At 40.1% G+C, this 15416-nt stretch overlaps 1 protein-coding gene across 1 annotated transcript; it reads right to left on the bottom strand.

The window, feature by feature from the left end:
- Nucleotides 1-1815: 1815 nt before the first annotated feature.
- Nucleotides 1816-14772, bottom strand: POLR1F (RNA polymerase I subunit F). The gene is made up of 4 exons (XM_062178831.1): nucleotides 14500-14772; nucleotides 10238-10379; nucleotides 5710-5918; nucleotides 1816-4064 (listed from the first exon to the last, which is right to left on the bottom strand). Exons 1-4 carry the CDS (start codon nucleotides 14751-14753, stop codon nucleotides 3653-3655), a joined length of 1017 nt encoding a protein of 338 aa, XP_062034815.1. The 5' UTR covers nucleotides 14754-14772; the 3' UTR covers nucleotides 1816-3652.
- Between the last annotated feature and the right edge of the window lie 644 nt (nucleotides 14773-15416).

Genomic DNA, 15416 nt, shown 5'->3' on the forward strand with positions numbered 1-15416 from the left:
ATAGCAAGTCGGAAACTTAAAATACAAATGACAACAAAAATTGAACATGAAAATTAGAAAAACATTATTATCCTAAGAATATACAGAGCTCTTAAAAAATGAGCAACAGAAACATCCCACAAGAATGATCACAGAACATGAGAAGATATTCACAGGAAAATAAATGTATACACAAAAGTGGCTAAAATTCATTAATAACCAGGTAAATTACACACTATTTCCACCTAACAGACTGTTAAACAGTAAAACAATTAGCATCGTCCATGACTGCAAGGTTGCCAATTATTGCTAATAGGATCTCAATCTGGTACAGCTTTCTGGATGACAATCTGACAATATATCAAAAGGTAAAACTGTTTATTCCCTTAAATAACTACAATTTCACTTCTAGGACTTTCTATCACACAAATAAAGATGAATGCACACAACATGCTCCATCTGTGTTTTACTAACAGGTACTGCATAAACACCTTAAACATCCATCATTAGGAAATGAAACAAAGTATACATTGAGGTTCTGCAAACAGCAAAAACAGGAAGACCTCTACATACTCATATGGGAAGATACCTAATTTCAAATAAAACAGAGTAGCTCCAAAGAATCGGGATCCATTAAAAAAATAAAAAAAAAAAAAACCTCTGAAATTGGCACATGGAACTCACAACAGCTGTTATTTCTGCAAGGCAGGATTGTCAAGTGGGTGAGTGCAGAGGGAGAGTGAAGGGGAGGGTGCCCAGTGGCTGGGAGAGTGGGGGAGATGTTTATGTGCTTTTGGTGTTTGAATTTTTTTAATGAATACATATTGATTTTGTAGCACAAAATATTTTCTTTCTGCAAGAAAAATGTCCAAACTTGCTGCATGAGGCAAAGCTATAAAAGTAAGTTAAAGAGAGACCAAATTTCTTCCACTTGGAAGTTTTCCACCTAAGCTATCAATAACAATAAAGGGACTTGAAAACCACATCACATTCAGGCAGAGCAATGAATTCATTTACTGACACAATGGGTGAAAATGTTATAAATACCACATCAGAGGGAAAATGATACCATTTGATATTGTGCGTTTAATTATCCACTTAAACATTATCTGTTCATGCTTGCAACATACAAAGGACTCACTGCTAAATAGTATAGATGGTGTTAGTATTGTCACAGACCTTAGGGAGCTTATTTGGTCAAGGCAAACATGATCAAGAGACACTCTTCAAAAACAGGAGAACCAGTTTGAGACAATTATGCAGACTGTTAAAGCAGAAAACAACCAACTGAAGCAAGATGTTTTGTTTTAGCCCTGTGCAGTATAGAAAACCTTTACGTGGAAGTGAGTGACTGCAGTCTTCGGCATCAGATGCCCCTCAGGTCTCTGCAGGGCTCTCAGCCCAAACGCCACAACCCTTCCTTAGCTCCCTTGGTCAAAACGCTACTCATCCAATCACCAGCCTGAACACAACCCTCTGCTTCAACTGGCCAAAGTGGCTCTCTGCCTGTTCCCATGTGAGATTCCCATTTTCTGTAGTTAACATTTACACTTAGCTGTGTACTTACCGGCAAAGCGCTTTTGAAGAATATTATGGAGGACTCTCTCATTGGTTTCTTATCAGAAAAGAGGTCCCTACAATTCCAGGCAGGACAAATGGACAGATCCGACTTTTCAGTTACCCACACTGTGAAAAATCATAGACAAATCTAGTTTCAAGTCCAGCATGTTGCTTCCTTTTTTCTTCAGTTACAAATTATTTTAAAATAACAGATTATTAGCATTAGTACCACTTGAAGCAAAAGTAAAAATAACATGAGAGTATGGTTATGTTGCTAAGCCACAATTTATTTTTCTGTGAATAGCATAAATTAGATATCTTTGTGTGGTGTGTACACAATAGTGGGAGTTAAATGTTTCACTAAAAATAAATTTTCCACATTGTTGAACATGGTTGCAATTACAAATTTAAATTTTACAATTCAGAAGAAGCAGTTATTAAGCATGTTCGGGTGTGTCACTGTATTAAACCTTGATAATATAGCATATTTCACAACTCATACTTCCTTTAAAAGCACTGTACACATCAAAAAGCCTTCTGTGCAATTTTTAATCTTTTTGTAGAAAAAGAAAATGAAAAATAAAGGCTGAAACTTTAATATTTTATTTAAGCCACTATACCAAAAACATTATAATTTCAGCAGTATAAAAACTGAGAAAGTTAACATTCTTTTTTTGTATATTCTCAAAATCTGGCATATATTTTATACTGACATCATACTTCAATTCAAACTAGCCACACTTCAAGGGCTCACCAGTCATATGGCTCTCAATCGTACTGAAAGACGCTGGCCTGCACAGTTCCTATGTACACCTGAAGACAATGATGTATACTGTCCACTACTCTCCAGATTCTATATCCTGCAGGTTTAGATAAGGACATACCACCAGCAGAATTTATTCATCATCATACATTAAACTGTGAGACTCTGTCTGATCCTAGATAAATGGTATGAAAAATGGTTGACACAGGGAATTCATCCACTTCTGGCAAATACTAACAAAGTAACAAGTATACAGTCTTTTTCCTTCAAGGCACTTAACACAATTACTAACATTCCATATGTTCCACATTTTCACAGATGTTGCTCCTGCAATGGAAGGCACCACATCTACCTCATTTGCCTTTTATCTCTGGGCCGTAATACAACATTCTGCACATAGTAGATGATCAGATATCTGCTAAATGAATGAACATGGCTGTGTATTATTAGCCTCCATCAGCTTGTCATTTCACTGTTCTGTGTTCCACTATTAGTCAAGATCTATCCCACATTATCACAGTGAATGGCTATTTTCGCTTCTGAACAGTTTCCAGTGGCCTGTGTCAATAATGAAGATATTTCCCATAAGTCACAACCACACTGATCCTGTCTCTGTCAACTTCTCCTCCAACACACAACAAAGCCTGAATAGCTAAGGCACAAAAGACAAGCAGAAGCACACTGCCCTTTTCATCAACCTCAGGCTGGGAAAAGGAAAACAACACAACCGCACCTGGAAGGAAAGAGCTGTGGACAGTCAGCAGTGGTGTGCGTAACACTCTGGAGACTTCAGAAGCCCTGTGGTAAACCTCTCTGAGTCAAACAGCAGAAACACTGTGGAAGCCATGACAAAGGAATACCTAAAGCTCACAGATGCCCTGAATTTAAAAAAATAAAATAAAATAAAATGATGTGCAATGACTCAAGGTAATACCTATAACCACCCCCCCCCCAAAAAAAGAAAAATTAAAAAACTCCAAACTCAGGTTGTTGATTATTGATGTGAACAATAGTGTATACTCTAGTTCTCTGTCAGTCTTGAGATTCTTAAAACAATTTTATGTAGAATGTAAAGCGTGGAAGAATGTTACAGTCAGCAGAGATAGCAGCACTTTTCTGTTGTTCTGCATATAATAAAATGGCCTTCAATAATATTGGGATTCCTCAAAGAAATTTATAGCCAATTTTGTAATTTCAGCCCAAAAACACTCCAATTCCAAGGCAAATACTTCCTGTTTTGTAAGCTACTAGTACACATAAGCATTTCATGTCACTGGAAACATTTACTCATCTCTTTTGTGTAAATCAATCTTTTAAAAACTGAGTGTATTTAAAATTCACTAAAGAAAGTTACTTTTCCCTCTTCTTTTTAGGTGAACATTCCAAAATTGGGGTAAGTTCAGTCTCCTCTCTGTGTTTTCTCTTCTTCTTTTTCTTTTTGTGGTCACTCTGGTAACCACTAGAGTCACTGCCTTGGAAAACAGGGTCCTGGCCCACATCTTCCTGATGCTTCCTCTTCTTGCTCTTCTTCCTCCGTGGCTCCTCCTCCCAGAGGCCATTCGCGCTCTCAGCAGCCTGCAGGTCTGGCTCTTCATTAGGGGTGACATCTGCAAACTCCACTGGCTCTGGGTTACCACTGTCCACTTCACATGTCTCCGGGTCTTTCTTCTTTTTCTTTTTCTTTTTCGCAGGTTTTTCAATGGCTTGTTCAGTGCCAGTTTCTGCGACTTCTTCAGAAACTTCAGAGCACTTGGGTTGTAAACTGTAATTTCACAGTTTAAAAATATTAATTGAGCAAACAGCAAAACTGAAAGAATGAGATCAATACCCCAAAATGCTAAGATTTTCTAAATAAAGAGGAGTAAACAAGGCATATGCTACAGCATCATTTTCAAATAGTCTATCCAATTCACCTAAATGGCAGTTGGTATTGAATGTGAATTCAACAATGTTAAATTTAACAGTAACTGTTAAAATCTTTGTTTCTGAAATATTTCTCCTGACTGTTCTTACATACAAAAATGACAAAAATCTTATCAAAACACATCTAAGAAATTTCACTTTGGCTCAGAAAAATCTGGTCACTGAACATTAACACTATTTGCCAAACCATTGACATTTGATTAAAAAAAAAAATACATTTCGGCCGGCGCCGTGGCTCAACAGGCTAATCCTCCGCCTTGCGGCGCCGGCACACCGGGTTCTAGTCCCGGTCGGGGCACCGATCCTGTCCCGGTTGCCCCTCTTCCAGGCCAGCTCTCTGCTGTGGCCAGGGAGGGCAGTGGAGGATGGCCCAAGTGCTTGGGCCCTGCACCCCATGGGAGACCAGGAGAAGCACCTGGCTCCTGCCATCGGAACAGCGCGGTGCGCCGGCCGCAGCGCGCTACCGCGGCGGCCATTGGAGGGTGAACCAACGGCAAAAGGAAGACCTTTCTCCCTGTCTCTCTCACTGTCCACTCTGCCTGTCAAAAAAAAAAAAAATACATTTCTAGTATATATCAGAGTTTCTGGTCCACTATTTCAGTCTTTATTTCAAATTTAAAATAACAGTCTGTCATTCTAGTTAGCTTACCTGGAGGCAGTGTTACTTCAAAGTTAATTATTTTATATCACTCAAATAAAACAAGGATTTATGAAGTAGCTTTATGTCCAAAGCTGCATAGGTTCTATGTGGAAGCACTCTCTTCCACAGACAACTATTTAAATTTAAGTGCTTCTAATGATGTGGCTTAAAACATTTTGTTCCTCAGTTATACTGGTGACATTCCATGTGCTTAATTGTGAAGCTTCTTTATGGTGTGTATAGCACATTACTAACATTCAGAAATCCCTATTGGACAGCTGTTTCAGAACTTCAGCACATACTCTGGTTACTAAGGTAAAATCTAGGAAAAACTGTTAACATCAAGACTATTTTCTAGATAGTATCCATTTTCTCCTCCATTATTAACCATGTTCCCATGGAACCAAGCTGAACATCAAAGTGATTCATATAAGAAATTCAATACAAGGAAATACAGAAACCAAAATATCTACCTGGCACACAGATGACAATAACAAATTATCTAGTTCCAATGATGTAAAAATAAAAGTAATCTACATGTTATACAACGTGATTGTGCAAATAGTAGTTTCAAGTTCAGAGCTCAACTTCTTTAAAATAAAAAAAAACTAGAAGATACTGAATGATACACTTTTACTCAAATACAGACTATCGAGCAAGACACAGAGCTTGAGAATTTTTATTTGATGCACTGCCATACTGCTTATGATTACCGTTTATACTGATACTATGATTTAAAAGCATCACTATTCTTATATATGTTTAAAAGCGAGGTTATGTTTTCTGAATTCTGAACTAAGTAGAAAAGATGAAGTATCCCGTGATAATAATGTGATGAACTAACCTAGTGACACTCAGTTTTCCCCGAATGCAGAATACTCCAGCAGCATCGGAATCTAAACGAAATACTTCAAACTCCAGTTCATCACCCACATCTATCTCCAGGGTTTGCCACTGCTCAGAGGACATCTGCTCAGGTTTAGGGATGGACGCATTAAAACACCTGTGCACTAAACAGCCAATGTGACTAGTGGACACTTTATTAACTGTACCCTGGGGAGAAGGGGGAGGAAAGAGCACAACAGAGATTCACAAGATTAAAAGGTAAATCAAACTTTCTAAGTTCCAAATGGATCTTCAAAAAGAAAACATCAAATTAAAGGTATACATTCAGCACAAAGTTTACCTCAATTAAAACTTACCACATGTCAAACTATAACATCACTTTAGAACTCTAGAGTTTTCTGACAGTTCAAACTTTATTAAACAAATAACAGGAAGCCAAGTGTCTAACTGGATAAAACACAGATAGTCCCTTCCACAGCCTTCCTTCCCTTTACCAACAAAAGACACCTCTCTCCCTGTGCAGGATTCCCTGGGGAGCAGAAAATGTGACAACCATACTGAAAACATGCTCTGATAGGGCTTACACTCAAGGCAGGGGAAGCATGTGCTTTTTATAACTGGGATCCACAGTACTTGTCTGTAAACAGTCTGAATTTCAGAGATTACAAGTGTACTCTTTAATGATTCAATTCAGAATGATATCAGCAGTCCTATTAAGAGACAGCTTACCATTTATATGAAAATCTAGATCATAACAATTTTGGCTAAATAACAAAAATATTGGAGGCTCTAAAACTAAAACAGAAGTTATGTGCTATAGGATTTTAAACTTAAAGTGAAACTTTCCATAAAACTTAGTTTTCTATCCTCCCATCCCTAGGAATCAATGTATACAATGTGTATGAATGACATTCCTGAAACATTAAAGAATTCACATTTTCTAGATTATAGAACCATATGTAATACTGCCATGTATGCAAATCTGTATAACATCAGCAACCCTTAACAAATGTGACAGAATAAAACTCCCCTATTTGTTATCATCAGGGTCTAGTGTCCCCACTGTGGTTTTTGAATAGTCTAGATAAATTAAGGTGTACCCACAGAACGGAGTACTACTCAGCAACAAAAGGAAAAGCACTACAAAACCACAGAAAGACTGGAGGAAACCAAAGACTACCAAGTGAGAGAACCAAAAAGGCTACATACTGTATGCTCCCAACAATTGGACACTCTGGAAAAGGTAAAACCATGGTGATAGTCCAAAGATCAGTGGTGGCCAGAGACTGCGGGAAAGGAAGGGGTGAACAGGTGGAGCACAAAGGTCTAGGGCAGTGTAACTATTCTGTAATGGCAGATACAAGTCATTTTACATTTGTCAAAATCCATAGAAGGCACAGCACAGACAGAACTCTAATGTAAACTGTGGGCCATTAAACCTCAGACTGAAATGTAAATGCAAAATATGTTATCTCAAAAATAAGAAAATAAAGTACTGTTTAAAAAAAAAACCTCTTTTCTAACAATAGGAAAAAAATAAAAAGCCAATATTGCCTCAAAAACTGTAACAAAAAACTGTAACAAATATATCACACAAACCAAGAGAAGATGATGCTAAGAACAAGGGAAATTCTGTGTGTGTGTGTGTGTATACTGGGATCCTGTACAAGCTACTCAACCTTTATGTAAACCTAAAACTGCTATACAAATACTCTGTCCCTTACAAAAACCAATGAGAGGAAAATCTTTTGAATTCCTAAGTTTGGAACAACTGGGAAGTTTATGGACAAGAAAATGGTCTTACCTCACACTAGACACAAGAAATTATTTAAGACTGATCACATACGCAAATTGAAAAACGAAAACTATAAAGCTTCTAGGAGTTCACAGAAGAGTATCTTCACTACTCAGGGGTAGACAAGTTTCTTTAATAAGATCCAGAAAGCAATAACCATAAAAATGTAAAATGATAAGGTGGACCTCATTAAAATTAAAAGCTCCTCCATCAAATGGTACCATTAAAAGTTAACAAATAAGTCACTGACAGGGAGACAATATTCACAATACTTTTATCTGAAAAGGATTTATATCAAGACTATAAACGGAGGGGTCAATAGCAGGTAAAGCTGTTGCCTACAATGCCAGCACCCAATATGGGTGCCGGTTCAAGTCCCAGCTGCTCCACTTCCAATCCAGTTCCCAGCTAATGGCCTGGGAAAAGCAGCTGAAAACAGCCCAAGTGTTTGGGCCCCTGCCACCCATGTGGAAGACCCAGATGAAGCTTCTGACTCCTGGCTTTAGCCTGACCCAGCACTGGCTGTAGCAGCCACCTGAGGAGTGAACCAGCAGATAGAAGATCTCTCTCCTGCTCTCTGTGGCTTGGACTTCCAAGTAAATAAATATTAAAAAAAAAAAAAATAAACAAATAAAAATGACTATATAAGGAATACTAAAACTCAGCAATGAAAATACAAAAATTCAATCGAAAATGGGCAAAGTATTTGAAAAGGCATTCCTGTTCAAACATGAAAAACTGCTCATAAGGATGGGATATTACTATATGCCCACAAATAAAAATAAAAGATTGACAACACCAAATGTTGGCAATCAACAGAGTAAACAGAAGTGCTGAATGGGAAATTAGTCTGACAATAATCTTTCATAAAGGTAAAGACAAACTTACCCTGTGACACAGCACTTCCACTACCAGTTTACTGAAGAGAAATAAAAATGTATATTCATTATTGCTTCATTCATAATAGCCCCAGGCTGGACATAACCCAAATGTACATCAACAGAGATAGTCAATTTGTCATATATTCATAAAATCGAATACCATGAACAATAAAAATAGGCAAATTACTAATACAGAAAATATCATGGGGGAAACAAAAGCATGTTGACCTAAAGAAGCCAGATTTCGAACATATAAAGATTGAATCCATCAATATAAAATTACAGAAAAATAAAACAAATTTATGCTGAATGAAGTCAGAACTGTAGTTGTATTAGGGACAATGAGAAGGAAGTGACCAGAAAAGGGCCTGAAGGTCTAAGGAAACCGAATGGGAAATGAACTTGACAAAACCCGCTGAGCTGCACAATATCTCATTAAAAATAAATAAAAATTTAAAAACATGATTAGTCAAAAGTATTTGAGGACTGGATCTTGCTGTAGGGTTGACAATAAAAAAGAACATGTTTCATTTAATACTTTGGTACAATTTGGTATAACACCCATATATATGTTTATGTTTGTGACAATATATACAAAGTTGGTGGAAGTTACATTTGGGAACTTTTTAAAAAAATTTCTTTATTTTATTTGAAAGGCAGAGTGACAGAGGGAGGAGAAGAGCCAGAGTTAGCTACTTCCCATAGACTGGTTCACTCTCCAAATGTCCACAATAACTGGATCTGAGCAAAGCTGAAGCTAGGAGCCCAACACTTTATGCAGGTCTTCCACGTGGATGTTGGGGCCCAAGCACTTGTACTATCTTCTGCTGCTTTTCCAGCTGCATCGTTAGGAAGCTAGATTGGAAGCAGAGCAGCTAGGACTCAGATTGGAGCTTCAACATGGGATACTGGACATCAAAGATGGCTACTTAACTGGCTGTACCACAAGGTCAGCCTTAAGTTTGGAAATTTTCAAGTACAAATCTACTTGTAGTCCAGCTGTGAGATCCTGTTCAGCAGGCAAGGGATCCTATTTCTACTATCTTAGATAAGATTGATAAGTTTTTTTTTTAAATTACAATTGCTTTACAGCTTTTGTCATAGTGAAATTGGATCTATATTATTATTAACTGTACCAAATATCAGTTAACTTTTTACCTATAACATCAAGCAATTTCTATAATTTTTAGAGAACATACAATATGAACATACATGCACATATGAACCCATATGTACAGCACATATACAAATGTATGTTCACACATACAACTTGCGGCAGAAGAGATAAAGAGGATAAAGGGATACATTTCAGTAGATTTCACATCACTTCTCCATTTCCAGTTTCTGAGAAACTGGAAGATCTTCCACACACTGTCTTCATTCCTACAGCATAGCCTGGCTGCCTTTTTCTCTGTCTTTCATTCATTTTCACTTGTCTGCAGGCCCTTCCCTGCCAAACCACTGGAACTGTCTTTACCTGCCTAGCCTCACAGTCATTTGAACTGCTTTAGATCCACTATAATACTGTCTGAATCCTTATAAATAAAAAATATTTGTGCAAAATAGAGTAATTTTAAAATAGCAATAATAATTATTAATTTTGCCTCCTAAAATCATTGTGGTACTATGCAAAGAATAAACTGGATGGGACAAATATTCTGTGCATGCAGGTGCTTTAGGACTTACCTACATAGAATTCATAGAAAGTAACTTTTCTTTTTTCTTTAATAATTTTCATTCACCCACAATAGCAATTTATTTGAGTCTCAAGGTATATGTAGTCTTAAAACTGCCAAAGTACATAAAGATATAATCACACATAGAAAGCTAGAAAAGAATGACATACATACCTTAAGCTTTTGCCCCGGTTCAGGACAGAAAATCACAAAATCGGCTTCGATGTTAAGATGAATGTGTCCTTGATCATCATAAATATCTCCCAGTTCACCCACAACTTTGATGTTATCATATGCTATGGGGACCCCTAAAAGGCTGGTTAAAAAAGAGAAGAATATAGTTTATCTTCTTTCAAATCAAGCCATTATCACACTAATTAGATATTCTAAGAGTCCAAAAAGCACACAGTTTTAACATTTACCTCCCATATCCAGAACAATAGTCCATAGTCTGTAACAACTTTAGTAGTCCCATTTCCCTACAGGTTCCAAAGCAGAAGTTAAAAATATTTTTTAGGCTTAAAATGGCTATTTGAAATCAGGCACTCAGAAACAAAATGCCCAATTATGCATGCGCAATAAATTGATCCTTCTTCCTTATTTGCTACCTTCTTGAATTCTAGTCATGCTAGAAAGAGAATAATGAGACTTGGCAAGGAAAATGTCAGTGTATTTTTTGTATGAGTGAATCACCAGCAATTGTGCTATTATCCACCATTACTGAATTTCTGTTCTTCATGGCATACACCAAGGGAAGCATCAGGGTTAAAGCTGAAGCCACTGAGCATTAAATCCAATGACTTAATAGAGAAAAATCCCAAAGTGCAACTTTTGCTGGTAAATGAAAATTTTAAGAAACAGAACAAAATCATTTATTGAGAACTGACTCTGACACGTTAGATTCATCTAAAAGTTTGACAGACAGGATTAGAGGGTAACTATTATTTTAAAATGTCACTTCCCAGGAGCCGGCGCTGTGGCCTAGCCGGTAAAGCTGCTGCCTACAACAGTGGCATCCCATATGGGCACTGTTTCGAGCCTCAGTTGCTCCACTTCCAATTCTGCTCCCTGCTAATGGCCTGGGAAAGCAGCAGAAGACGGATCAAGTGCTTGAGCCCCTGTACTCATGTGGGAGACCCAGAAAGAAGCTCCTGGCTCTTGGTTTCCATTTGGCCCAGCCCTGGCCATTGCAGCTATCTGGGGTGTGAACCAGTAGATGGAACACTTCTCTCTATGTCTCTTCTTCTTCTCCCTCTCTCTGTAACTCTTTCAAATAAATAATTTAAAAAAAAAATAACTTCTCAGTCCTTAAGGGATTATAACTACTAAGCAGAAAAACCTTAAGTTTTCACTACCACATCCACAATTACTGTAAAAAAACTTCCCCAATTCCCTTGGCAAAGCTAAATCACTCTACTACTCCTATGGAACCTCATGTCCAACTTCAGCATATTCATCTAATTTTATTGACTTATCTGCATATATGTTTGGTCTCCACACATGACTGCAATGCCTGTGACCACAGAGAACACTTTTTTTGTTGTTATACTCAGTTACCTGGCTAGCATGGCTCATACAGAAAAAGAGAAAAAGAACGTTCCTAATAGATTTTGTTTTAGTGAAACAGCAAGGAGTCACAGAAAAGAAACTTACACACACACTCACTTTGTGGTATCATCTGTTGCTTGTATCTATCAATACAACACTAAAGGCTGGGAAAGACTGTTTTGTGTGGCCCTTTACCAAGAATAAATAAGCTATTTCAAATCATCATTGGTAACTGGAGCTATTAAATGTATGATCTGAGCTGCCATCCAAAATATCCACATCAATCCACATGTGTAACTGCACAATGATTCTTAGGCATCTACGTTTTCAGTCTTCCAAAGGAGTTATGCTTGAGCATCATCAAGTTGAAACACAGCTTACTGTATTGTAATAGAGCACAATATAGAGGTTTTGTTTTTAATTGTGAAGGTAGGTGATACTTCTTTAAGTTTCATGTCAGCACAGTGAAGAATGTTTTCACAATACTAAAGATGTCAATGCAAAATATTCCTTATAGAAAGGAGATACTGGGTCCTGCAGGGTTCAGAACCACTGATTAGAGAATGGAACCACAGTGCAGAAGGCCAAAAGGATTTGTAGAAATTCAGCAAATCTTTGGGAAAGCAATACACAGCATGTAACTAACCAAAAGCCTTCAAAAATGCAAAGACAGACACTCCAATACTGTATAAATGTTCCTATTTTACTTTTGTTTTTCAGAAACAATCCTATATCAGTGTCAGGGCAAGGTGGTAACTTCACTTGAGATACTTAGGGAACAATTAGATCAAGTTTGAGGATGCTTCGATTGTACCCTTGAGTCTCTGGAACTTCTAGAATGGAATAACTCAAAGGAGTTCTTTGGAGTTTATTGGAACAGAGATTGTTTTTTCTCCCTGAGTGGTCTCTCAAAAGTACACCTTAACCCAAACTGACAATATGATTTTAGAAAACTACTTACTTTCTCTAAGAAGACAGTCCAAAGTTGAAATGAGATACCTTTTTAAAAATTCTGTCACTGGGAAAGAAAGGTAGGCAGTCTGTCAAATAGGAGATGCCGTTGAAACGACTCACATACTGACATGAGAGCCATTTGAAATTCTTCTGTTTCTTCCAGTATTTAAACAGGGAGAAGCAAGCCCTACTGATTCTTCAGAATGACTCAAAAATCTGGAAACATAAACAACTACACAGGATAAATTCTCAATATTGTAATTCTTAATCTGATCAACACGTTGTTCCTAACGAAGGACAACGCATGTTCAACGTGTAGTGCGCTGAATCTACACTCAATAAACCGAGTCTCCAGCTTACCCCACAAGTAACAGCAGACTGTTCAGACTACCCTACTCAACCTGGCTGTAAAGTCGAATTCAGTCACTTACATGGTCATTTACTCAGTCCCCCGTAATTCCGGACTAATGGCTCCTACTGGGCCCACTCGGAGCGACTTACCCCACCGCCTCAAGTGGAGGAGATAATTGGCTACAGAAAGCAGCAACCCAGCTGCCTGTATTTCCAGATTTTAAGACTATCTGTAAATCCTTCTCTCTCTCAAATCCATGCTCTCCAATCATCTGTCTCTTGGACAATTTACCTTGTCTGCTCTCTCACTCTATTTCACCATCCTCTGATGCTACCAAGTGCATTATGTCCCACTGTGGATATCTATCAAGCGTGTGCCAAGTCTCGGAGCTGGAGGCTACTCAGAAGATGCAGCATTCACACGGCTTAAGAAACAACAAACAAAAACCCTCTCAGAAAACACACACACAGCAGAAAACTGGCAGAAGCAGGACAAGAAGAACAAAAAAGCCAGCCTCTCTGTCACCTGCCAACCCTGTTTTTGATCCCCTAACCTGCAATGCAACGCACCCAATTCTCTCCAGACATACACCTTACTCCAGTTATACTTACAGTTCTCTGGCCAGCGCATACTCATTCCCATCTACCACCCATCTGCGTATGCCACTCTTTGCCTAGGATTCTAGAATCTCAAAGCACCCTCTTCTGTGAAGCTCTTGTCGAACATCCCAAAATTCAACTCACTGTCCCTTGTCTAACTCTCAGCCTAACTCCATTTCGATTTCAATCAGATTTTTCATAAACTCGCTGGGTGTACTGGCTGACACGATATCCCTGTGACAGTTTAAAGCTCCTTTCATTTCTGGCTGTTTTTATATCTCAAGTCCCCGCGTGCGGGGTCTGGGATCCCTTGAGGAAGAGGTGCAAGCTCTGGGTACGTCTAAATCCAGGTATTTCGGCGGGCTCCCAGAATTCCTTCAGGACAACCACAGGTCCCCAGGGAATCCAGGCCCCCTTTGGAGCCAAACCAGTTCACGGCGCTATCTGAGGCACCACGCCCCCTCCCAGTAATTCTGAGTTTTCAAGCGACTTTTTAATACCGTAATTTAAATGTATTAGAAGGCTCGCCCCCCCCCCCACACACACACACTCCTAAGAGCAACAGGCTCTCCAGTTAAAACGAAACAGACTATTTTCTCTTAAAAACAAAATAAATGGCATCGCCCTCGCGCTCATCAGAACCCCGAGAAGACAACTCCGGGTGGTTCCCGGGGCCGGAACTTCACCCGCACACCACACAAGATCAAACGGCTGTGCCCCTGCTACCGGCGCAGTCTTCCACGGAAGCGGGAGATGTGGAAGCGCCGCACGCCGAATCTTCACCGCAAACGCAAAGGCATACCCGGAAGCGGACAAATGCAACACTCAACGCCACACAGGCCCAGGCTACACCGGGTCTCCGGACCCCTGGTCTACTCCGGAGCCAGCGTCCCAGCTCCTCGCCTGCGAAAGGGGCGCCGCGCTGGAGGCGGCCCCGGCCTTGGGGGGCAGACGGCGGACCTGGAAGCCATCGCGACCCTCACCTCTCCGAGTAACGCAGGAGCTCCGCGTCGAGCTGCTCGCGGATGCCGGTGCGCTTCCTGTTCAGGTACCGGGGCGACAGTGCGATGTGCCTGCGGTGCGGCCCGGCCACCAAGCAGGAGTAGCGGCTGTTCACCAGCTCACAAGCCGCAGCGTAAGTGGGCAGCTCCAGGCAGGGCACGGCGCCCGCCGGTGCCACCGCCTGGCCCTCAGAGGCCGCTTTCGGCCGTGGGGCCTCTGAGCAACCCGCAGCCATGCGTCTTGTCAAGTTTCCCTCGGCGCGCACCAGTGACGCAACGCAGTCGCGTCGTACCAGTCGCCGGGGCTACGTCATCGGCCGGCTGCCACGCCCCTGGGGGGGGTGCCAGTCTTTCCCCTGCCTACACAGATGTGGCCAGCAGGGGGCAGTCTGTTCTTCTCTGTTCTAGGGCTCGGGGAACTGGGAGCCCTGGCACACATGGAGCATGCGCGAAGCCTTGTCCCATGCTTTGAGAGAGCACTAAATGAAAAGGAAACGTGGGTGGCATTTTATGCGGTCTGAAGCCACGTCCACCGTCTGTCCGGGTCGGCTTCCCTCCTCACGCTTCCCACGAGGAGCAGCGAGGTCTTTTCAGCGACGTGACCGTGGCGTGCCCTATGCACAGCCCTATGCAGGCACGGCGCTCACAGACCCCTTAACGTGGCTTCCATTCCTTGCAAGCAAATCGCCCGGGGAGCAGTGTAAAAGTGACAGTTGCTGATAGAAACCCTGGTGGTTGCAAAGCAGTATGTTCCGGCACTGGGATTTGTATAGGACTTAAGCTCATTTATATCTTGCAGGTACATTGATGAGTTTCTCTTGTGCGAATGATTTTAATGCCTGCATTGTTTTATATAGAAAAAGAACAGTCAGAAACTGGTTAGGAGTATTTTGATTGTT

Source organism: Lepus europaeus, chromosome 20, assembly GCF_033115175.1.
Source record: "Lepus europaeus isolate LE1 chromosome 20, mLepTim1.pri, whole genome shotgun sequence".
NCBI lineage: Eukaryota > Metazoa > Chordata > Mammalia > Lagomorpha > Leporidae > Lepus > Lepus europaeus.

What these genes read in the sequence shown, in the direction of transcription:
- POLR1F (XM_062178831.1), bottom strand. Translation starts at nt 14,753, where the DNA reads ATGGCTGCGGGTTGCTCAGAGGCCCCACGGCCGAAAGCGGCCTCTGAG. An exon ending in CTCCTGCGTTACTCGGAGAG is followed by an intron (nt 10,380 to 14,499) that starts GTGAGGGTCGCG and finishes TTTTTTAACCAG; the next exon opens with CCTTTTAGGGGTCCCCATAG. An exon ending in GGAAAACTGAGTGTCACTAG is followed by an intron (nt 4,065 to 5,709) that starts GTTAGTTCATCA and finishes GTGAAATTACAG; the next exon opens with TTTACAACCCAAGTGCTCTG.